Source organism: Pongo pygmaeus, chromosome 7 (genome assembly GCF_028885625.2).
Source record: "Pongo pygmaeus isolate AG05252 chromosome 7, NHGRI_mPonPyg2-v2.0_pri, whole genome shotgun sequence".
In the NCBI taxonomy this organism is placed as follows: Eukaryota; Metazoa; Chordata; class Mammalia; order Primates; family Hominidae; genus Pongo; species Pongo pygmaeus.
In genome coordinates, this window is record NC_072380.2 from 140136896 (window position 1) to 140162664 (window position 25769).

Below are 25769 nucleotides of genomic sequence, written 5' to 3' on the forward strand. Positions count from 1 at the left end.
TCTGCAAGGATTACAAGCAGATTTGAAAAGACAATGCTCTGTTGTACATGCTTTTAGCCCTTGGGTCCCACCAGGGCAAGTATTACAAATGCCTTGTGATTTCACCGTCCTGGAGATGGCTCCTTTGTCTTACCAGCAAAAGGATCTTACCCAGCACAGTTTGCCTATTTGCCAGGAATTTTCATATGTGTCAGCTCTTGAGTTGGGCACTGAAAGGAGTTATTAATAGAAAATAATAATAATAAATCTTGCAATAACTGTGCAGTGTATTGTTCCATCTATTTTAAATATGGGGAAGCTCAGGCTAAGAGGATTAAGTAGCTTGCCTGGTATTACAGAAGAGAAGGAAGCAAGCACGGAACCCTTATCTCTTGACTCTCAGATGATTCTCTCTTTAACAAACTCTCTGGTTGCCAGTCTTCAGATTAGTAGCCTATAATTTGCTTTGACTTCTTCCTCCATTCAGGTCAGCTCCCTGCTTGACATTTCTTTCTCCACTCCATTTCTCAGAGACGGCTCTTTCTGCTTTACTCCCACAACCACTGCACCAGCTCCATGCTCATCATTATTGGATCAACAAACATTTATTTTCTGCCCACAGGGGATCATAGTCTATTATCCAAGATTTTCCTGGGTAATAAATTGGCCTTCTCACTTTTTACTTTCCCCTTTCAAATCTGCCAATCAGATACCAATAATAAGCCATCTCCTTAGCGTAATGTAAGACACATTCGCTGATTATCTAACTTGTGGCAGGCATTGTCCTGGGTCCTGAGGAAGAAAAATTACAAAGTTACAAATCTCATGGTTTACAAAGCATTTTACTGAAGCCAGCTAGGCGTCAGGATAAATAGCAAACTTCATTTGAGTTGGCCATAGGGAGTCTGGGCAAAAGAAACACTCTCGATACAGAAAGAAAGAAAAGATGGGTTTTTCTGAAAGAAAGAAGAAGAAGCTTGTGCAGTATTTGGCAGCCCCAGCCAACAGCACAAGAGGGAAGGGAGAAAGAGCACCTCATTCCCAATTGTAGGGCAAGAACAGATTCAATACAGCTACATAAGGAGCCAAGACTGAATTAGATGGGTAGGGAGGATGTCCTATTACCTGAGCCCAAAAGTTTAACACCCTTTGATCACTTTCCGTCTAGAGAGACCACTCAGCAAAGGTCATTGGTTATGATAATTAAACTGTTTTTCTAAATAGAAGCAATTTCAGGAAGGCAGGTTGACCTTTGGGAGAATTTCTAGCAGCAATCACTTCATGATTGATTGGAAATATCTGCAAATACACGTGTCCTGAGAGGTGAATGGGAAATGTGTGAAGTTACTGTTTTCCTAATGAGTCTATTTGTCCTTGTGGAACAGTTTAGGGGAGAGTAGCATTGAGGAAACAAAAATGGCCCAGGGATCTTGGAAGCTCTATGTGTGAGTATATTCTTCAGTTTTCGGATTTAGGGGATTGGGGAGAGATGTGGAAAGCATAGACAGAAGGCACTGCAGAAGAGGAGAGTAAATGACTTTAGGTCATTGAACTGGTTTTTGATAGAAATCAAGTTAAGAAAAATAGAATTCAATAGTACTAAGTTTGAACTTTATCTTTCTAAAAACTGCTTCTGTGGGCAGAGTTCATATGCTGGAGGAATGAATCATAATGACACCCTTTGGTATGACCCTGGGGAGAATAAATGTGACTTAGTTGAGGTTTCTGAGGATGACATTCAGAAAGAAAACAAGAGGAGAGGGAAATACCCTTTCTCTCTGTCACACTGTCAGGTTAGAAACTCACTTTAGGGGCCACAGCCTATGACAAATACATTCATGCAAATTCTGTGCTTGCTTCCACGCTCCATTTCTTTGCCAACTATGTAGCTAAGCAAAATGGAACAAGAAATAGTGTCTTGGGAGAAATAAAATTGCTGGATTAGACACAGGCCACCTTTATATAAGAAAAAACGTTAAATTATGCTACTGGTGAAATGAGTCCATTTGGGTTATTGTGGAATTTTATGTGAGACTGAGATAGCTGATTAAGATGATGATGCTTGAGTATTATCATTTTAGTAATAAATATTTCCAGAATCAAAGTGAATAATATGTAGGGAAGAGGGAGGCAAACTGCGGCCATGGACCAGCAGCCTGGTTTTTTGTTTTGTTTTATGGCTCTTGAGCTAAGAATAATTTTTAAATTTTGAAGTGGCTACATTTTATTTTATTTTATTTTATTTTATTTTATTTTTTTAGGCTAGTCTAGTGAATACATTTTAAATGCTTATACAAGAACTGAGTGATAGCCTCAGTTTTGCCTGTTGGCTCACAAAGTCTACAATATTAATTATCTGTATCTTCTAAAAAAGAGTTTGTCAGCCCCTGGGACAATAAGTAGTAGCTATAGCCTGGGCATGGTGGCTCACACCTGTAATCCCAGCACTTTGGGAGGCCGAGGCAGGTAGATCACCTGAGGTCAGGAGTTCGAGATTAGCCTGGCTAACATGATGAAACCCTGTTTCTACTAAAAATACAAAAAATTAGCTGGGCGTGGTGGCACGTGCCTATAGCGCCTATAATCCCAGCTACTTGGGAGGCTGAGGAAGGGGAATCACTTGAACCAGGGAGGCAGAGGTTGCAGTGAGCTGAGATTGCACCATTGCACTCCAGCTTGGGCAACAAGAGTGAAATTCCATCTCAAAAAAAATAATAATAGAAAAAAAGAATTTATAGTCTCCTGGGTCAAAGAGATCTGAATTTGGATTTTGCCTAGATACATCATTAATTCATTTCAAAATACTTATCAAGTAGGTATTCTTTCTTCACTTGGCTTCCAAGATGCCACCCTCTCCTAAATTCCCTCCTTCCTCACTCACCAATTCTTATCAATCTTCTTTGCCTGTTGCTCCCAGTCTTCCTGATCTGTCAACACCAAGACCACAGCTCAGGTCTTGGCCCCACTCCTCTTTTCCACCTGTACTCACCTGGTGCTTGTGCCAAGAGTTCATTCTTCCCATTGTATTTACTAACACCAATGTGCTGATGACTTCCAAATTTATACTTTTAGCCCAGACCTCTCCCTTAAACTCTACAGTCATAATGCAACTGTCTTCTTTAATATCTCCATTTGATGATGAACATATATCTCAAACTTAACATGCACAAAATGGAGCTTCTGATCTTCATCCCCAAACCTGATTTTTCTAGAGTCTTCCTTGTATTGGTAAATGATAACTTCATTCTCCCTGTTATGTCAGTTTCTTCATTGGAAATGGGCATAGAACCTGTCTGAGGACTGATATAAAGAATAAATGAGATAATATAGTGTTAGTGCTACTCATGATAATTACCACAGTCAGCATTCAATAAGAGTGAGGAGAGGAGAGCATAACCTTTCCATTCTTTCATCTAATGGCTCTGCTCTTTCCTTCTCTTTCAGACCCTATCTTATCCTAGAACCATTACAAAAATTTAGTAACTGGTAGCCTTGATTTAGTAGTAAAGTGGTAATTATAGAAAATATTATTCTCCCCATTTAAAGATGAGGAAAATGAAACAGCCAAGATGCCCTAGTCCCACCTCCTAGCAAGCACCAAAGTTGGAATTTAAACACCAGCCAACTGAAAAGCCAGTGTTCTCCAGGCTCATCCTCTGCAACACAGCCTTCACCAGCTTACTCTCAGGTGAAGCGCACACCCTACGAGGCTAAATATGACAACAAAACAGGGTAAGTGGACTATGGGAGACAAGAGCAGGGGTTCCTCAACTGAGCTAACATATCAGAATTCTCTTAAATTTTTATGAAGATTCCTGAGCTTTGCACTAGAACTGCTGAATCAGGTCGGGCCTAAGAATGTATAAATTTTTAGAGCTCCAAAGGCATTTTTGAGCACTCAGATTTAGGCGCTCCTGCTCTAGGTTTTAAAAGGAAGGTTTCATAATATTTAGAGCCAATAAATATAATACAATAACCTACAACTCTCAAAGAGAAACCAAAAACCAGATTTTCCAATATATAAATGGGCAAAGGGCATAAAAGGAGGATTTACAGAAGAGGAAGCAAAATGATAAATAGAAATATTTCAAGTTATGAGCTCTACTTATATTCAAATAATACAAACTGCTAAATGTTAATAAAATGCCATTTTTAGCTACCAAATTAGCCAAGTTTTTTGAATGCAAATACAGTATTCCTGTGAGTATGTGATGAGATGCGCACTTTCATAAACTACTGAGAAGGCAAATATTGGGGGTGCCACTTTGAAAAGCAATTTGGTAGCATGTACCAAAGTCTTGGAAATGTCAGTAGTCTTTAATTCAGAAACTCCCTTATATAAATATATCCAGTAAAATGATCCAAAAGGAATGAAAAAAATATATACTGCACCTAAAAGACATTTATAACAATCATTTACAAAAGCAAAATAAATAAAAATAAGTGAAATGTTAAACAAGAGAAAACGTGAATTATTCAGCATCATTGTATTATTAAGCAGTTATCAGATCTTTCAGAATACACTATATTATTTCATTTTACACAAATAAATAAATATATATGCCGAGGGGAAAGTTTGAATGTCCTTACACCAAATTGTTAACAACAGGGTCTGTGAGTGGAGCATAATGTTATTCTACCCATATAAATTTGTTCAGACAAATTATGCTAAATCCACAACTCAAAATATGATGTTTCTTCTTTTTAGAAAGTTCTACCCTGCTTTCTATGCTGGTAAAATATTTTTGTTTTGAGAACTAATGCAAGTGTCATCTCCCCTAGAAAATCTAAGTGTTTTTTACCCAAGGAGTGATCCATTTATCCCCTTTATTTGTTAGCATAGATTACCTTTATTTTAGCACTTACTTGCTATTCAAAAATTATCTGTTGCTGTATTTGTTCCTCCTAGCAGACTATGAGCTGCCTGAAGGCAAGATCTGGGGGTCTTACATGGCCAGAAGTGTTTATTAAATTAAATTCCTTGAATGATAGAAAGAAAGCTCAATGGAAATCTTCTATTTAGTGTCTGTGACTCCATAACAAAGAATACTGTGCAAATTGCTAAGAGGATAGATAACTGTTTTTACCACCAGAAAAAAAAGAGAACAGAAAATGGTAAATAGTTATGTTGATGAGATGGTGGATATATTAATTACCTTGATTATAGTGATTATTTCAAAATGTATATGTGTATCAAGACATCAAGCTATGTACCTTAAATATATACAATATTTGTTTATCAATTATACCTCAATAAATGTGAAAAAAAAACTGTGAAAGACTTTTGGCTTCTACTTAGGATGTAGAAAGCAGGAAAGAGTAGCACTCCTGGAGGTACTAGAAAATAATGCTAAAGAATCTGCAAATTCACAGCTTTTTATTTTTATTTTTATTTATTTTTTATTTTTTCATTTTTTTAAACTAATCAGAGAACTGAGGTCACAAGACAACAAACTGGTCCTAAATAAAAAGTAAGAAAAATGCCTTCAGGAAGAGCCAGGACATGAACACATGTTTTCTTAGGATAGACGCCACCAGTAACCATACAAGCTGTTGATGATAATTCAACTGATGTTTTAAAAATTGGTAAAGGCTGAGTATGGGTTAACGTAAGATTATGGAATCCCCGGAAGCCCCGGAGAAATGGGAGTTCGCACTCTTCACTGGCTCGTCTCAATAGACTACAGATTTCATCAGGTGTTCACAAGAATGATTGGATGCAGGGTGAGAATCCAAGAAAAATTTACTCACGGCTCATATTTCAAAGAGAAAAATAGCAGCCTGTGTAGGATTGGAATAAAGCCATAGATTCTTCACCCTACCTCTTCTATAGAGCACATAGCTTAAGCTTGTAAGAAAAAGGCAATAAACAATGTTGGCCTTGGGACAGTGGTGAAGATCCACTGCATCTGGGGAGAAGAAATAAAAATAGACTCCCTATCTCTGAAAGAAAAGCAACAATACATGCTGAGCTCAGATAAACAGGTCTCTTGCAGTTTAGGAAAGGGCAGTATCATGGAGAAGGCACCACTATCAGGGTATTCAGGAACACAATGCCTATGTGAAACTGAGCCTCAATCCAAACAACAGAAAACACTCTGCTCCTCTCCTCAGTCAGCAGCAGATTCCCGCTATGAGAGGACAAGAGCATGTGAAAAAATCATCTTATAGCATCAGAGAAAAGAAAACACCTAAACCTGATAGTGCAGCAGATCCTGAGGAACATCATCTTGCACGTGAGTCTCCAGTCTAAACACAGGTACCTCTAGAACTTAAATCTTATTGGGCAGGAAAGGTAAGTTATATAGTTTGGATATTTCTCCCCTCTAAGTGTCTTTTGGAAATGTAATCCCCAGTGTTGGAGGTGAGGCATGTAGGAGATGTTTGAATCATGGGGACGGATCCCTCATAAATGGCTTAGCACTGTCCCCTTGGTGATGAGTGAGTTCACACAAGATCTGGTTGTTTAAAAGGGTGTGGCACCTCCTCCCTCTCTCTCTTGGTCCTGTTCTTGTCACGTGACATGCTGGCTCCCTGTCACCTTCTGCCATGACTGTAAGTTCCCTGAGGCTTCACCAGAAGCAGATGTCAGCATAATGCTTTCTGTAAAGCCTGAAGAATCATGAGTCAATTAAACTTTTTTTTCTTTTTTTTTGAGACAGAGTCTCACTTTATTGCTCAGGCTGGAGTACAGTGGTACGATCTCGACTGACTGCAACCTCTGCCTCCTGGCTTCAAGCATTTCTCCTGCCTCAGCCTCCTGAGTAGCTGAGATTACAGGCGTCTGCCACCAAAAAAAAAATAAAAATAAAAATAACCCAGCCTCAGGTATTCTTTACAGCAATGTAAGAATGGACTAATACAGAAAATTGGTACTGACAAGTGAGGCATTGCTATAAAGATACCTGAAAATGTGGGACCAACTTTGGAACTGGGTAATAGGCCCGAGATAAAAAGAGTTTGAAGAGTGCAGAAGAAAGCAGGAAGATGAGGAAATGTTTGAAACTTCTTAGAGGCTGGTTAAATGATTGAGACCAAAATGCTGAAAGTGATATGGACAGTGAGGTCCAGGCTGATGAGGTCTCAGATGGAAATGAGGAACTTATTGAGAACTGGGGGAAAGGTCACCCTTGTTATGCCTTAGCAAAGAACTTGGCTGCATTGTGTTTATGCTGTAGAGATATTTGGAAGCCTGAACTTAAGAGTGATGACTTAGGATATGTGGGAGAAGGAATTTCTAAGCAGCAAAACATTTAAGATGTGACCCGACTACTTCTAACAGCTTATACTCAGATGCAGGAGCAAAAAAAAAAATGACTTAAAGCTGGGATTTATATTTAAAAAGAAAGCAAAGTATAAAACTTTGGAAAATATGTAGCTTTGCAATGTGGTAGAAAAGGAAAGCTCATTTTCAGGGGAAGAATCTAAGCAGGCGGCAGAGCGCCCACTTGCTGGAGAGATCAGCATGATTAAAAGGGAGCCAAATGCTAATAGCCAAGACAATAAGGAAAGGCCTGAAAGGCATTTTGGAGATCTTCAAGGCAACCCTTCTCATCACAGGCTCAGAGACCAAAGGAGGAAAGAATGATTTCATCGGCCAGACCCAGGTCCCCACTGACCTGCACAGCGTTAGGACACTGCTGTCTGTATCCAGGCCACTCCAGTTCCAGCCTCACTCAAAAGGCCTCAGGTACAGTTCAGGTCACAGCTCTGGAAAGCACATTCTGTAAGCCTTGGTGGCTTCCATGTTGTATTAAGCCTGCAGGTATTTAGCACACAAAAGTAAAAGAGGCTTGGCAACTTCTACCTAGATTTCAGAGGATACATGAGAAAGCATGGGTGGCCAGGCAGAAGCCTGTACAGGAGCAGAGCCCCCACAGAGAGCCTCTGCTAGGGTAGTGCCAAGGGAAGATGTGGGATTGGAGCCTCCACACAAGTCCTCACGGAGACAACTGCTTAGCGAAGCTGTGGGAATGGGGCCTCTACCTTACAGCCCCTAACATGGTAGATCCACTAGCAGCTTACATCCTGAGCCTGGAAAAGCCACAGGCATTCAACTACAACCCATGAAAGCAGCAACACGGGCTTCGCCCAGGGAAGCCACAGGAGTGGGGCTGCCCAAGGCCTTAGGAGCCCACCCCTCATTCAGGGCAAAGAATCAAAGGCGATTATCTTGAAACTTTAAGATTTCATGACAGCCCTGCTGGATTTAAGACTTGTGTGGAGCCTGTAGCCCCTTTATTTTGGCCAATTTGACTCCCTTTTAAAATGGAAATGTTTAATCAGTGCCTGTATCTCCATTGTATCTTGGAAGTAAATAATTTATTTTGATTTTACAGGCTCATAGGTGGAAGGATATAAGTCTCAGATGAGACTTAGGACTTGATGTTGGAAAGAGCTAAGACTTTGGGGGACCTTGGGAAAAGATGATTGTATTTTGCAATGTGAGAAGTACATGAGATTTGGGGGCCACAGGGAGAATGATATGGTTTGGATGTTTGTCCCCTCCAAATCTAATGTTGAAATATAATCCTCAGTTTTGGAGGTGGAATCTGGTGGGAGGTTTCTGAATCATGGGAGCAGATGCCTCGTGAATGGCTTAGTGCCATTCCCTTTATAATGAGTGAGTTCACATGAGATCTGGTTGTTTAAAAGAGTGTGGTATCGCCCTCCACTCTTTCTCTTGCTCTCACTCTCACTATGTGACATATTGTCTCCCTGTCATCATCTACCATAATTGTATGCTTCCTGTGACCTCACCAGAAACAGACACCAGCAACTTGCTTCCTATAAAACCTGCAGAACAGTGAGCCAATTAAACTTCTTTTTATAAAATAAATTCCCCAACCTCAGGTGTTTCTTTATAGCAATGCAAGAATGGCCAAATACCATAAGCATATCAATAACAAATCTCAAACTGGGCCTAATTGCTGACTTAAATGACTCAAACCAAAGACTATCTTCCCCCAAAATCTTGGCAAAATTCACAGTATACCCCATTGAGTCATAAAAATTACATATATCAATCTTGTCATATAAAAATATTATGAGGTATACAAAAAATAAGACACAAAGAAATAAAACATATTGTCAAGGGACAGCGCAATCAATGGAACCAGACTCAAAAATGAAATAGATGTTGAAAATGTCAGGAATTTAAAACAACTGATTAAGATGTTAAAGACTCTGGTGAAAAAGATACGTAAGTTGCATGATCAGGTGAATGAATTTAGCAAAGAGATCAAAATTTTAAGAAAGAATTAATTGCAAATGTTAGAAATGAATAAAACTGTAACGGAGATGAAGCATGCCTTTGATGGGCTCATCAGTAGATTTGATGCAACTGAAAAAAAAATTAGAGAACTTGAAGGTAGGTAATTAGAAATTATACAATCTGAAATACAACATACAAACAGAGCAAGAGTAGTGGAAAAAATAATAGGTCATCCAAGAGCTATTCAAAATATCAAACTATTTAACATTCAGTACATGTCTTTGGAATTCCAGAGAAGAGACAGAATAGGACAAAAGAAATCTTTGAAGAGATAATGGCTGCAAATTTTCTAAAATTAATGAAAGACATTAAATCACATATCCAGAAAGCCCAGAGAATATGAAACAGGATAAACACACACACACACACACACACACACACACACACACATACACCATATATACATTATATTTGAACTGCTGTAGAACAAAGGTAGAAATAAAATCTTTAAGGCAGCAAAACTAAAAAAAAAGACATATTACATCAATAAAAACAAAGACTTTTGTCAGAAGCTATACAAGCCAGAAGGTAATGGAGTAACATCTTTAAAGTCTTGAGAGGAAGAAAAAAATACTGTAAAGTAAAATTCTATCCATGGTGAAAAGAAAAATTTTTTAATGAAGGAATCATAAAACTTTTTTAGTCAAACAAGAACTGAGAGAATTTATTGCCAGCAAGCCTGCAGTACAAAGGAAGTTCTCTGGGCAGAAGGAATTAACCAGACAGAAATTTGGGTCTATGAAAAGAAATGAAAACTCCTAAAAATGGCATATAAAAAAGTACATATAAAACCTTTAAAAATTATTTTTAATTATTCAAAAAGATTATTCAAAAATCTACAGTAAAATAATAGCAATATGTATATTCTTTGTAGAGCATGTATAAAAGTAAAATGACTGACAGTAGCACAAATGTTGGGAGGAAGGAACCAGGAGTCACACTCGTTTAAGGTACTTAAACTACACCTGAAGTGGTATCATTTTATTTCTTTTTCTTTTTATTTGAAACAGAATCTCATTCTGTTGCTCACTTGGAGAGTGCAGTGGCATGATCATAGCTCACTGCAGCCTTGAACTCCTAGGCTCAAGTAATCCTCCCACCTCAGCCTCCCAAGTAGCTGGGACTGGAGGCATGTGCCACGACACCTGGCTAATTTTTATTTAGTTAGTTACTTTTACAGATGAGTTCTCATTGTGTTGCGCAGGCTGGTCTGAAATTGCTGTCTTCAAAAAATCCTCCTGTTTCAGCCTCCCAAAGAGCTGGGATTATAGATGTGAGCCATCATGCCCTGTTCATATTTGAAGATATAGATGCTGATTAGCCAAAGATGCATACTATAAACCCTACGGCTACCACTGAAAGCATTTTTAAAAAGAGATATAAATACGTAAGCCAAAGTGGAGATACCATGAGATTATTAATACTCAATTCGAAAGAAAGTGGAAAGTAAGAAAATAATAAAGATGGAGCAAATAGAAAATAGCTAGCAAAACAGCAGATATTAATCAAAGTATATCAAATAATTAGAGTAACCATAATCAAAACACACATAGGTGTATTAAAAAATGGAGATTATCAGACTGGATAAAAAAGCAAGATGCAATATTATGTTTTCCATGTCTTCAGATAGAAAGACATACTAAGGTTTAAAGTAGAAGCATGGGAAAAGATATAACATTCACACACTAATTTTAAAAATTTAAGTAACAATACGGCATCAGACTAAGTAGGCTTCAAAATAGGGAATATTGCCAGGGATAAAGAGGAGCATTACATAAAGGGGTTTATTCCCCAAGAAGACATAACAATCCTAAATGTTTAATCACCTAACACTAGAGCTTTCAAATATATGAAATAAAAACTAATAGAACTGAAAGGAGAAATAGACAAATCTACAACTAAAGTTGAAGTCTTCAACACTTGTCTCTCAGTAATTGATAGAACAAACATTAAGAAAGTCAATAGACATACAGAAAAGCTAAGCAACACCATCAGCCAAGTTGACCCAATTGACCCTTACAGAGCAATCCACCCAGCAACAGCAGAACACACATTCTTTTCAATGTGCATGGCAAATTTACCAAGACAGACCAAATTCTAGGCCATCAAAAGATGTTATTTGATTTTGAAATACGTGTTTACAGGCAGATCAAGTTTGGATTATAAAGCAAAGATCTATCTAATGTATAGATATATCAGAAACTAAAATAAGCCATATCACCGTGTAATTAATTCCCCACCAGCAGACATGTTAGAAGAAGCTTTGATGACTACACCCAGATATTATAAGTAGGAGAGTGAATTTTCTGACTTTTAGTACTATAAAACCATTATTCAAATTAAACCATATAGAGAAGCCTAAAATATAACACAGATACAAGGAGAACCACTGTAAGTATGAGTCTAATTGATGTACCCTCAGACTCTACAGTGGGCCTGAGATATACCACAAGTTATCTAAGACTCTATTGACCATAACTTTAAACTACCAGAAGAGAGAATTTAGGTAGGTTGTGTCTATTAATATACCTTTATCTGAAATTTTCTACAGTCATCATTCTCCATACCTCTAGCTGACTGTGCCCTCACTCTCCTAAATCTTCTATAGTCTTTGTTCTGTAAACCAGCTTCACTCTAAATAATAAGATGGGTCCTTGAAAAAGCCTGCCTGTGTTCAATTTTCTCTATATAGTTTTCACAGTTGATAATGCTAAGAAAATTCCATAACTTTTCAGTCTTTGTTACTTGACATGAAAAGTGGGGATACCAACAACATTTATCACAAAAGATTTTCTTTCAGTGAAGTTTTTTTATTCAAATGAAGCATTGAGTTAATGCATATGAAACAGTTAGAATAGTGTCTGACATATAGCAAAAGTTTAATAAATATTAGTCATTATTTTTATCAGTCATCAGCAGCTTTTTGGTGTGCAAATAGAAAGGGCTTTGAAAATGGATAGATATGGGTTCAAGTTCAGCACTGCCAATTAATAGCTCTGTGAGCACAGGCAATTTACCTCCAGATTTTTACTTAATGTCCTCATTATTTGTTCCAAACCCATTGATGGAGCTGCTGCCATGAGCTTGCTACTCTTCCTGGTTCCTCTTGTACAAAATTTGGGTAAAGAGGATTCAAGGAGCTAAAGGATGCAAGTAAATTACTTGGGAGTGAACTGAAGGTTGCCAAAAAAATTAATATTGCCTAGGTCATCTCTAGGTCCTAGGTCTAAGATATAAAACTATCCATTGAGAATGCAATATTTCATATGTTCCTCTATCCCTTGAGCTTATAGGACAACCTGAGACATAATTCTTATCAATAACTGCTTGCTGATAAAAATGTAATTGCCATCCAAATTATGGTAATAGAGCATGTGGGAATTATGATGTTCTTTGTGGGACCCAATGAACTATGGGCCCATCTATTCATAGTATAGTCAGAAATAGGACTCTCTTATACATATTGCAGTTCTTCACATCTCAAGACCTAGCATAAAATCTGTATTTTTATATTTATTACCATTCATTCATTTGGATATGTACTTGCTAGAAAGAAAGTTGAAGAAGGTGCAAAAAAAAGTATGAGGGAAAACCTCCAAATTGAAAAAATACATATTTTAAATTTGTTTATTCTCTTTTCTGTAAACTTGGAACAGATCATGATGATGAAGTATAGCCAAAGACAACCCCAAGTAAATTTTCAAATAAGCTACTGTGCAGAGATGAAGTTTGAGAGTTACCATTGGACCTAAATTCAGCAGCTTCTAGCATTTGATTGACAACAATGAATGTTTCCCATATGTGATATCACATAGCTAAGCCCCCACCTCCCCGCAAAAGATTATGTGTGCTGTCGCACTCTTCTTTTTTAAAAATAAATATTTCTTACCCTTGAGGCCTCTCCAGACTTTCTATTTTGGGCAGTTCACACCACTTGACCCTTTCTGATTATTCTTGTCCCTCAACAGCAGACTTAAGATACAAACCTCCCTCTCTCATTATACTCTTCCTCTTTCAATCCTTATGAATGTGCCATTTACAATATTACCTTGAGTTAGGTGGATATCTCTTTGCATCTCTTATCCTAACTGCATTATGTGTGAAACTTGTTGAGACTTTAAGAATGCATTTTTAATAGGATAATAGTCTTTCCTAGTCATCCTGAGTACTCAGCATTCCCCAAAAGTGCCATGTGCTCACTCTCATATCTGGGCAGCTCTGAATATGCTCTTCTTTCTACTCATCATTCTCTATTTTATCTGCCCTGGCTAGTGAACGCTTCACATCCCTCACAACGTGGTTCAAGCATCTGTTTTCTGCAACGACTTTATATCTTAATATGTCAGTGACAGCGCTGGACTGCTTTGTCAACAGTCGCTGTGGTAGGCAGAATAATGCTCCTCCAAAGTCATCCAGGTCCAAATTCCAAGAGCCTGTGAATGTGTCAGCTTACATGGCAAAACGGATTTTACAGATATGATTATATTAGGGATCATGAAATAGGGATATTTTTCTGGATTATTAAGAGGGGCCAAATGTAATCACAAGGGCCTTATAAAGCAAAGAAATAGGCGAGAGAGAGTCAGAAATGGATGGAAGCAGAGTTAAAGTAATGTACTTTGAAGATGGAGGCAGGTGCCACACCATGAACAGGAATGTTGCAGTCTCTGGAAGCTGAAAAAGGCAAGGAAACAGATTCTCCCTAGAGCCTCCAAAAGGAAAACAAGTCTGCCAACAGCCTGAGTTTAGCCCAGCAACATCAGGCATCTGACCTCCAGAACTAAGACAATAAATATGTCTTGGCTTAAACCAAATTTTTCATAACTTGTTACAGCAGCATTAAAAAAACCCAAAAGGGCCAGGCATGGTGGCTCACACCTGTAATCCCAGCACTTTGGGAGGCTGAGGCAGGTGGACCATGAGGTCAGGAGTTTGAGACCAGCCTGGCCAAGATGGTGAAACCTCGTCTTACTAAAAAACGAAAAATTAGCCAGGCGTGGTGGTGTGTGCCTGTAGTCTCAGCTACTCGGGAGTCTGAGGCAGAAGAATTGCTTGAATCCGGGAGGTGGAGGTTGCAGTGAGCCAAGATTGTGCCACTGCACTCCAGCCTGGGCGACAGAGCGAGACTCCATCTCAAAAAACAAACAAACAAACAAACAAAAAACCCAAAAGAACCTAAAAAAAAACCCCGATTGTTTTAGGGAATGAAGACCATTCTTGTGTGGTCTTTTTATCTAGTTAAATGCCTATTTTCCTTAACTATTAGTACAGGATAAAATAAGGGCTTAGTAAATTAATCATGATTAACAAATAAATACAGGGATAATTCACTGGACAATTGTTAGAAGAATAATCAGAAGTTGGATGGAACAGTGGACAGTGCTACAGACTCAGGGTCAGGAACATGAATTACAATTTTAGCTCTGCCACCTGCATGGAGATGAATCATTTCACCTTTGAATCTAAGCTTCTTTCCCTACAAAAAGAAATCAAGATATTCTTTGGTCTCCGAGGTACCTTCCAGCCACAAGACTATGTGACCATATGCCAGGGAATTTTTGGAAGACATGCCTGAACTGGGTCAGGGGTTGGACCGATGACCTCAGAGGTCTCTTCCAGCTCAAAGATTCAATGACACAGACACAGCAGGATGCATCTTGTGTAGAAAGTATTTCTAAGACAACTGATTTTTCTGTGTCTCCTGGGAGGAGGGGAAGTCCTCTGGGAGCAAACAAAGGCACCAGTAGCTTTGGGTCAAGCCCTGCTTCAGATTCGGGCCAAAGACAATGAGAATGCCACAAAAAACATCAAAGGGCAGAATCTGGCCCTGAAACAAGAAGAGGGATGGAGGGGAAGTAATGATCTGCAGTAAAACAAATAAATAACCTTTAAAATCACATCTGCAGATGCTCTAACGTTCTTAAATGCTTTCCAATAAGCTTTGCTGGTAGCTTGCCACAAAGCCTGTCCAAGAGGATTTACAACAGATGGAGGCAGGGAATACTGACCTAGGCCTGATTCTGCTACTAACCAATTGGGTGACCTTGGGATCATCATTTCACTTCACTGGGCTGTAAGTTTCTTATTTCAAAGTGAGAGGACTAAATTAGATGACTTCTGACCTCCTCTCTAGCCTCAAAATCTTACTACCTTCCAGCCCAAGCAGTAATCATGGATTCTCAAAAGCACAATGGTTAGTTTGGTATTAAACAAGCAGTCATTTGCAGGAAAGGAAGGAAGGGAGGGAGAAATGGAGGGGAGGGCTATAGAATGTTATTTTTTTCCTTCTTAAACAATTTCCTTATTGTTTCCTCCTGTTTATGCAAATGCTCAAAATTAGCAATGACCGCTATCCTTTTAAATGACCCTGCTCTAGCTAAAGTTGTATAGATCAGGCTTTGAGCTGCTGCTATCTGTCTGTTCTTAGGCAGAACTTCAGCCGCGGGCCTCCCAAGCATGAAACTTCAATCCCAAGATAATGCTTAGAATACTTAATCCTCCTTTGTCCTTGGCTTTCCAGTGTGGGAATCCAGCAAGATGGAGCACTGAGCCATCTCCTAGATTTCCCATTTTAGGACAGGTCTTGGAATAGTTTATGATGTAACTGTTTCTACCACATTTACTTCAGACCGTCTCTTATCTAAGCCAAGATTGTTAGAGCAAGAACTTCTAGTTTTTTGAGAAAGGCCCAAACAAAAATTAAAACGGGAGATGGTTTATATTTGCTAGATGTTAAAAGTTGTTCTAAGTTTGAACTTCAAAAAGTTTATAATTTTACCACACCCAAACCTCCAACGGCTCCCCAGACACCATATAAACACATAGCCAACTGTGCCCATGGAATCATTTTTAGTTCCTAGACACCAGGATATAGTTACTAGGAAGAATGCAGGAGAATTGTAAGGATAATAAAGTTTGTTCCAAGAGCTAATTGTAAGTAATTCCATATATTTGTGGAATGCTTTAAAGCAGAGTTTCCCCAAATATGGTATATATACATGTAGTATTATATAATATGTGAAATAATTTTAGGTGGGATATATTGACTATTTCACCCAAGACTGATATCTTGACTTTTCTTATCCCTTGCCGATGGGCATTCCTGCTCTCAGAGTGTAATCCCAGGAAGAAATGCTATACAACTTAAAATGAGGAAGACACATATTCCATTACCATGTTTCCTGAAAGATCTGTCACTTCCGAATTGCTGGCTTACTCTGCTGCAGTAACACCATGACTCCATCTACATGGCAGTTTCCATTTCCTAAATCCTATTAATCATCCCTAACTTTCTGAGCATCCCCTCCTCCCCAAAGCAGCTTTATACCTCTTCGAGCTCTCCCAATTTTTCAGCTTTGACCCTTATGTGATGTCCTTAAACTAAATGTTTCTTGAAACCCCTGGCTCTAGTTTTTCAGTCACGGCCTCTTTCTAGCTTCAGTGCTCCATCCTACCACTCAATCAAAGCCTCCATCCCATTCTACTCCAACCTTCCTTCTCACATTGGAGTTCACTTCTTTCAGTGGGTCAACCTGCTGCCTTGCATCTTCCTCTCCCTTATTCATTCCACTCATTTTGTGCCAATTTCTTGAGCCAACACAATGAAAAACTGGTCCCCAAGCCCAAGATCCATTCCTGTCTGCTCTTCCTGAACACATCCATGAGCAACACTTTCTCTCTTGGGCCATGATCGTTTCTATAGTTTGTTCCTGTGTTTTTTTTTCTTTCCATTAATTTCCCTTTATAAATAAATGCATTTAAGCAAAAAAGAAGTAAATTGACTTAATAAAAGTATATTTACTAAATACTAAATAACAGTGAAAGTGATATGTGGATGTGGTCAAAATTTGGATGATTGTAAATGAATGACAGCTTAATGAAGACTGTCTTAGAATTACAGAATATTCTCTTGGTTTTTAAAATTTGTTTTTGGCTCTCCTGTAATGGCAAGAAGGATGGGAATAATTAATCCACTGTTCAGACAAGAAAGCTAAAACTAGAGTTTGTATGAATTTCTAATACCATGCAGCAAGCAGCTGGTAGATGCAGGACTAAAGTGAGAGCCTACTGACTCCAAATCCAGTGACACTCTCCATGCACATGTCCTTAAATACAATTTCTTAGTTGAAGATATAGATGCCAGGCATAGACTCTAGGAAAGGGTACCTCCCAGGAGTAAATATACATAAAATAAATATAAATATTCATCTCAGATAGTTTGAACATGTGTCAAATTAATAAGCAGTATGATCTGTAGCCAAGGAAAAGATAGCAAATCACTGAAATGTAAATAAGGTTCCCTTAAAGAATGTGGCAGAAATATGGAACAGAAATGTAACTCCAGGAAAATAATATAAGACTCCTACAAATTCAAACAGTAGATGTTTAAAAGGATATATTGCCAAAAGGTAAAAAAATGCAGGTCCTGAATAAGTCAAAAGAGCCCAGGTTGAATCCCAGCCCCTTCGCCTAGCTGCTGAGTGATGCTGGCAATAGGCCTAATATCTGTGTTTCTTTACCTTTAAGAAGGTGACAATAACAGCATCTAGCTCCTAGAGCTGCAGTGAGGATCGAGTGAGATAATTCTCATAAGAATAGTAGCACAGAAAATGCCCAGTTAGACATGGCGGCTTGAATCTATGCTTTTACTCCGTTCTTTTATGCAAACCAATAAAATGATTGTAAAGGAATGAAGAAATGATATAAACTTACAAGAACAAAGAGGACTGGAAAGGTAATGACATCCGTCGTGAGATGTCAAGTAAATTGTTAACTATGGGAAACAAAAGAATAGAGGTAGCCAAGTGACTAGAGCAGAGCAAGCTGAAAACTAAGTCCATATTAGGGATGTCAAAATCTAGTTAACATCAGAAGACCTAGAAAAGATAATGGCTCATTGGCATCCAGTGTATTTGAAAGGGGAAAAAAATGAGAGGGTTGATTGACATTATGTCTAAGGAGGAGTTAGAACCACAGATTCACTGTCTAGTCCTAATAGCCAAATAACTACTTCCCCAACACTTACTATCTACAGGGACTCTATTAGAGAAGACCAGAACATGGAGACACTAGGACTATCTGAGGGTGGATACAAGAAGATATATCAAAAACGTAAAAATTAAGTCAAAATATACATTTTGAAAAGTTCTATTTATGATTTTTCCCTAACATTGTCATTCAGGTCTCTATTCTCCAACTGTGACACTGGAGAATTCTTCTCCATGGAGACTATCCGTCTCAGGAGGAAAACAAACATGCAGATACTATCACAATAAAATGGCAGATCCTCTTCTCATCACTCTATGGTGAGGTCAACCAGTTGACAGCCCCAATCACATACACAGCACCTCTAATTAACTTTCCAGTGCTCCATTCTAGTTATTAGTGGAGTGTCAAAAATCATAAAATAATTGAGGAAAATCTTGAATATATAAAACAGAGAACAAAGTAAGCATTTACAAAATAAAAATATCCTTGGAATTGTTGTGAAAGCAAATATTAAAGTGTCAAGAAAAAGGGAGGATAATTGGAATACTAAGTTGAAGAACTCTTCAGAAATTTGAAAAAATAAAAGTTGATGAGATAGAAAATACTGGAGAAAGAAAATTAGACAATCCTCTGGGGGTCTAATATCTAACAAATATTAGTTCCAGGAAAAAAAATGACAGAGAGATTAGATGGGAGGAAGTTATATAGGAATTTTTAAAAAATATGCACAGAACCAAGATATATGGGTTTCTAGACTAAAGGGATTTAATAAGTTTCCTATGTCATGAAAGAAGAAAGACCCACATCATGGGGCATCATGACAAAATTTAAAACTCCAAGAATAAAAAGATACTAAATGATGCAATAGAATAAACAATTGCCTTTAAAGCATGAAAAGTTACAATGACATTGGGCTTAATAGCAACATCAAAAACTAGAAGACAATGGAATAATATTTTCAAACACCTGAGCAAAAATGGTTTCCAACCTAGAATCCTATACGCTTAGTCCAATGTGTGAGGAGATAACAAAGACATTTTTAGACACTCAAGTTTCCCAAAACTGTTGTATGTCAGACAGCCTTACTCAGAAAGCTGTTGGGAATCATGTACCATCAAAGTAAGTCAGCTGGGAAAGAGATCTAGAAAACAGGAGATTGTTCCCTAGGGGTACTGACAGTTCACTGCTATTGCTAACCTTTGGGGTACTGCACACTCCCGTGTTTATGTCTCCAAACCTTTGTATAGAGTCCATTTATAAAACTCTCCTCTGTTACCCAGTGTAAGTTTTATATCTGTCTGCTGCATGACTGATATATATTTGATATGCATAATAAATGCATATTTAACAAAGTCTAACACAACTAAGCAGATTGGGGGATTGTCAATGAGTTCAGTTTTTCATGATCGCCATTGCTTTGGAGAGACTTGCTTGAATAGGAAGTATTCTGCCAGTCCATAGGGAAGGCCTTCCAGGTGCCAGAAAGCCCCAGTGAGAGTCTCTCATGTTCCTAACTACCCAGAAACTCCATGTAGGCAATTATTCTGTACTTGTTTTTTATTACTGTAAGACAGACTTACACAAAGTCAGCGTTTAAAATTATACCTATTTGTTAGTTTACAGTTTACATGAGTCAGAAGTCTGAGCATGGCCTAGCTAGGCTCTGTGTTTAGGGACTCACAAGCTCGAAATCATAATGTTTACCAAACTCAAGCTCATCTCATCTGGAACGAGGGATCCTTTCCCCAGCTCATTTAGTTTGTTGGCAGAATTCAGTTCCTTGTTGCTGTAGGACAGAGGCTCCCATTTCTTTGCTGGCTGCCATCTGAAGCTGCCATTCTTGGCCACTAAAATACACTCTATTTGTTGCCACATGGCTCCCTCTGTCTTAGCCAGCAGTGGAGATTCTCTGTCATGTTGAATATCTCTTATGTTTTGAGTCTCTGACTTCATTTGTCTCTAATCTGTAGATCCAGATTTAAAGAGCTCATGTAATTGGGTCAGGCCCACCTGCATAATCTCCCTTTTGATGAACTCAACTGATTAGGGCCCCCAATTACCTCTATAAAATCCCTTTTGCCACATATCATCATATTAACAGGTCATTTCACACTCAACAGGAGGGGATAATAAAAGGGCATAGGTTATTAGCAGTTGTCTTCAAATTCTGCCTACTGTACATTGCCTTTAGCAAGCCATGTTGCCTGGCTCCAACACCCAGGATCTAGGTCCCATACTGCCAGTGCCAGTGCCATCTTGCTGCATTGTGTAGAGGTTACTGAATTGGCCAGGACACATGTGGAGTCACATTGCAACTAAGTGGATGATGATGACTGGGCTGTGGGCATAGGCAGTGGTTGAAGGCCTGAGAAGGCCTGGACAGAGTAGGACAGAACATAGCCACTTTTTTCTTTATGGAGAACTTACAGCAATAGTTTTCATGCATAGCCCCCCTCCCTAATACAAACTTACGTAGTACCCTGATGATTCCCACCTCACAAATGAGAAAACCAAGGCTCTACAGGATTGGGCCAATGTCCAAAGTTACCCAGAAATAATTGGTAAGCTAGGATTCAAGTGAAGATATGTAACATTCCAAAGCCCTGGCTCTCAGTGACTAAGTTCTAAGACCACCCAGATAGTTTTGTGTTATAAATCCTACCTTCCCTTCAACAGTCCTTCATTGCCATTGGCCTGAACTTGAGCTACTTGACTGAACTTTTCCTTAGGATGAGTTCTTTCCCAGAAATGTCTAATGAATACTATTTCATGCAAATTGATCTCAGGTCCTCCAAAGATGATTGGAGAGTTATGGATCTTTACACAGGGACACTGCTCAGCAAAGAGGCTATCATCACTTAAGACTGTCATTCATGCTCATCAATGTGACCGCACATTGAAATCAGTGTAATTTTAGCTAATACTAAAGAACCTTGAAATTTAATTAGTATGTGCAACCTAATCATTGATAAATGTGTTGGACTTTTGAAATATTTAAAATAGCTCAAATCTCCTATTATTACTTTGACAGACATTTAAGAACCAAAATAATCCATAAGAAACAGTGCTCTATTTAAAGCTAATCATTTTAAATTTGCAATTGTCTCAATAGAAAACTTTTCTTAGAATTGAACTCCACATCCCAATCCTAGAATAAAGAACCTAATGTATTCTGGAAAATTACCACAAGGCTCAGGATTCACAATAAAATTATATTGAGCAAATTGTGAGTGTGTGCAGCATTGAATCAAGTAGATGAATGATAAATTTCTTACTAAATTAATCAATAAGTGGCCTACTCTTTAAAACTCTGAGAAAATACGAGATTGACTAGGTTTTCCATCTCATCATGTCAGTTCTATCATAAGACTTTTTATTATGTTTTATTGTTATTGAATAAAATTTAATACCCTTAGTAAGGACACAAGGATGCTTGTGGCTTGGCTCCTACCTAGTTCTCCAGTTTCATCTCCTGTATTTCCTTTTTTCCTCATTCAATGAACCAATATTGATTAACTGCCTAGTGGGCTAGAGATATAAAGACAAGCAAGACAGTCACCTGAGTGTTCCTCTTAGCTGTGCCTTTCTGGACACACCATACCTGTGGTTCCCAGAATATGCAGCTTGTTGTATACTTATCTGCCCTTGCGTGTGCCTCCCTGATGTACTCCTCTCACTCCTCCATTCCCATCCTTCTGGTGGCTTCTCAGCCTCAATATTGCTGCTTCTGTAAAGACTTTCTTGAATTCCATTCCTCCAGCTCCAGCAGCTTACCTTCTCCAGGCATTGCCTCCTTTGCGCATGACTATACATCAGCATTTACCACATTTCTATAAGTGACTTCTACTGGCCTTCAAACTCATCTCATGCCATGCTCTCCACTCAATCCATACCGGCCTCCTTCATTTCTCTAATGCGCCAAGTTCTTCATGGCCTCAGATCACCTGCACATGCTGCTTTCCTGGCCTGGACAGTTCTTCCCCCACATTGCACTTACTCTAACTCACCTTTCAGGTCTCAGCTTAAATGTCACTTCTTCAGAAAGTCCTTCAGTGACTACCCAGTCTTATGCAAGTCCCCAGTGTTATAATTTCCATGACACCTTTTGCTTAATTCACAGTACTTTCACAATTTTAATTCATTTTTGTGTTTTTCATTCATCTATTTATTCCACAAATATTTATTAAGCACATATCATGTGCCATGCACAACTCTAAAGGTGGGATATTGTGGAGCAACTATCTTCTCAGCTATGAGGAGAGATAGATAATGAACATATACAGAGATAAATAAATTAAATAATTTTAAGCAATGATAAATGCGATTGAGAGGATAATATAGGGTGATATTTCTGAGAATAACCAGGAAGAGGATATTATTTTAGTTCAGAGAAGAAGTGAGCCAGGCAGAAATGAGGGGAGCTATTCCAAGCAGACAATATCATGAGCAAAGCCCAGGGATAGGAATGAGTTTGAAATGTTCAAGGGACAAAAGAAAGTTCAGTGTTTATGGACAATGGTGAATGAGCAGGGACAGAAGAGAGAGTGAGGACATCAAAGTCAGCCGTCGAGGTCAAGTCATATCAGGTCATACAGATCATAATCATAAGTCTGGATTTTATTATGGGAGCAGTGAAAGCTCTGGCAGATTTAAAGGAGGGGGATAGCTTACACTTTAGAAAAATTACTCTGACTGCAAGGTAAAGACTGGACTATTAAAAGTGAGTTCAGGCAATCCAAATATGAAGCTATTTCAGAAGCTCAGGCAAGGAGAGACAGTGTCTTGGACTGTCACAGCAGTGAGATGGTGAAAAGTGGTTGGATTTGGGATCTATTGGAGATGTAATTGATAAGATTTATTGATGGATTGAATGTGGGTTATAAGAAATGAGACAAATCAAGGTTTTTAGGTTTTTTGCCTGGGAAGCAGGGTGTATTGTGATACTCAAATTAGGCAGAGAAGTCTGTGGAGAGGGAGATTCCTTTGAAAGACTTCAGGGGTTGGGATCATTGACATCATTGTGGCCATGTGAAATGTGATATGCCCTTTAGATTCCAAGTGAAGATATCTACTGGGTAGTTACGTGAATGTATTTAACTTAGAATATGAGTTTTTGCTGGAGATGTAAATCTGAAAGTCACTAGTACATATAGAAGGTATCTCAAGTTGTGAACTACATGAGATCATAAGGTAAAAGGGGACAGAGAAAAGAAAGGGATTAGGACAAAGCCTTGGGATACTTTGACATATAGACATCTATTCAATTTGGGAAAAGCCAGTATGGGCATTGAGAAGGAGCAGCCAGAAAAATATGAGAAAAACCAAGAGATTGTTATAGCAGAGAAATTGAGCTATAGCTAGAAGATGACCTTACCAGGCAGGATTCTAGTAAAAATTAGAAGGCACAGTCAAATTAAGATAATTCTGGGAAGGTTTATTCATTAAAGTACTGTGTATGAAGATATGTGCAGGGCATGGGCAACCTTAAGAGATGGCACTGTAACTCTGTGCTTTGAGTGCAGTTTCTAGGGGAGTGAATACTCTGATGCTATTCTCCTCTCTTCCTCCAATCTCCTGTAGGAGGTGCTTATTTAGCAAATTCAACCTTAAACCTGAGTGCATGGAAACTATTGATGCAGTGTCCAAGGTGGAGAAAGGTCAGAGTGGATCCAGAGGAGCCAAGAGAAGATGTCCAGCATGGTGACCTGGGCTCAAGTCAAGGTCCTTATTTCTCTGGTAAGAGCAAGGATACTAAAACATGTTTGAGTGCTGATGAAATTGATCCCATAAAGAGAAAAATGTTGACAGTACTGGGGAAAAGGGGGATAGTTGTAAGAATGAGGTATTTTAAAGTGTTAGAAGAATGAGATCCAAAGAGCAAGAACTGGCTTGTCTTAGAGAGGAGTAGAGACAGATCTTCAATTATCATGGGAAGGAATGTACAGATGGAGCTAGGGGCATAGAATCAGTGGAGGGAATTGAAGATAATGTCTATTTCATCTAATTTTTCAGTAAAGTATGAAAATAAAACATCAGCTCATGGGGAGAGGTCCTGGAGACTTAAGGAGAGAGAAGATATGCAATGATTATCTCAGAAAATGGAAAAGTAAATCTGCTATAGAAATGTTAGATTAACTGATATCTGAGTTAGATTATCTGGTAACCAAGTGCACATGCAAAGTGAGTCCTGCGAGTAGTATTGTGATATTTCAACTTCTCTGGAGCAAGCTCAGACTAAGCGATTGTTTGGATTTATCCAGTATTTATCTAGTCAAGAATGGCAAGAGGAGAGAAAGGAAAGAAAGATAAGTGGTTTTTCAAGGCATTGATCTTAATGATGGGCCATAAACTATAAGCTGGAAGGTGAGAGAAGTGAAGATGAGAAGGGAAACATACATACAGACAAAGCTGTAGAAGAGTGAGTGGATTTGAGATAATGATGTCAGTCTCCAGAGGGAAGATGCCAGAGTGAATAAGCTACCAGGACAGAAGAGTATTGTATGCAAGTGGAATGTACTGAAACCAAGATTTTGAAGATGATGCAATTGCTGGAGATGACAAATCCTAGGGCATGACTATGTGAGTAGGTGGCAGAGGTGGGTGGAGGAAGAAATGGTCAGAGCTACTAGGCCAAAGAGCTAAAGGGCCAGAGTCATAGAGATTCCACCTTCATGCATGCTGAATTTGCCAAGAATGATATCGGACAGAGAGAAGAGGAAGAAGTAAGAGGAAGAAGAGGAAGAGAGAAGAGGAAGAAGTAAGCCAGACATTCAAGTTGTCGGTCAGTTAATAACAACAAAATAATTACAGACACTTATATGGCACTTAAAATATACCAAACACCATTCAATGTACTTCATGTGTATTACCTCATTTAATTTTCACCTCTACCCTATCCTCATTCTAAAGATGAATAACCTGGGTCCCAAAGTATTAATTAACCTTTTTTACTGTCATAACTAGTAAATGGCAGAGACTGAATCCAACCTAGGCAATCTGATTCCAGGGTCTATGACCTTGACCATGAGTTTCCTCTACTGCTCTAAAAACAAAAATAAAATAATAAAATATGTAACTAAAGTCAACACTTTCCTCTATGTCAAGTTCTTTTGGCTAATAAAGTCTAATGATGGGCTTCAAAGATGCTAGGATTTTTGGAGTAGGGAAAGACACCAGAGAGAAAGGAGGTAGCCTCCTCACCCCCAGGCCTCAAGTTATCTGAGGTGTGAGAGATGAAACAGTCACCAATCACAGGGGAAGCTGCCTTATCAGGGAACAGAAAGTCTTCATTTGCATCAAGGAGGTGATAGGACCAAGAAACTGTGGAACATATGGGGGTTTATTCATGTCTTATTGTGAATTCCAGTGGGCAGAGAAAGATGGGGATAGATTCAGATTTGATTCACTGTGAATTCCAGGGGTGGGGAACAGGGGTTTAGAAGGGCAGAAAGAGATGGGGATAGAGTCATATTTGGGAAGCCTAGAGGCAGATCCATTGATAAGAGATTAGATGGGAGCCCTGACCTCT

At 38.6% G+C, this 25769-nt stretch overlaps 1 protein-coding gene across 1 annotated transcript; it reads left to right on the forward strand.

Annotated features, from left to right (window-relative positions):
- The first annotated feature begins 3572 nt into the window (after positions 1-3572).
- On the forward strand, positions 3573-25285 carry LOC129042992 (uncharacterized). Its single transcript, XM_063669066.1, has 4 exons — positions 3573-3711; positions 6094-6215; positions 7540-7669; positions 23822-25285. The coding sequence occupies exons 2-4, from the start codon at positions 6113-6115 to the stop codon at positions 23943-23945; spliced, it is 357 nt and encodes a 118-aa protein (XP_063525136.1). The 5' UTR covers positions 3573-3711; positions 6094-6112; the 3' UTR covers positions 23946-25285.
- The last annotated feature ends 484 nt before the right edge of the window (positions 25286-25769 follow it).

What these genes read in the sequence shown, in the direction of transcription:
- LOC129042992 (XM_063669066.1), top strand. Translation starts at nt 6,113, where the DNA reads ATGAGAGGACAAGAGCATGTGAAAAAATCATCTTATAGCATCAGAGAA. An exon ending in TGAGGAACATCATCTTGCAC is followed by an intron (nt 6,216 to 7,539) that starts GTGAGTCTCCAG and finishes TTCTCATCACAG; the next exon opens with GCTCAGAGACCAAAGGAGGA. An exon ending in CCTCACTCAAAAGGCCTCAG is followed by an intron (nt 7,670 to 23,821) that starts GTACAGTTCAGG and finishes AATCTCCTGTAG; the next exon opens with GAGGTGCTTATTTAGCAAAT.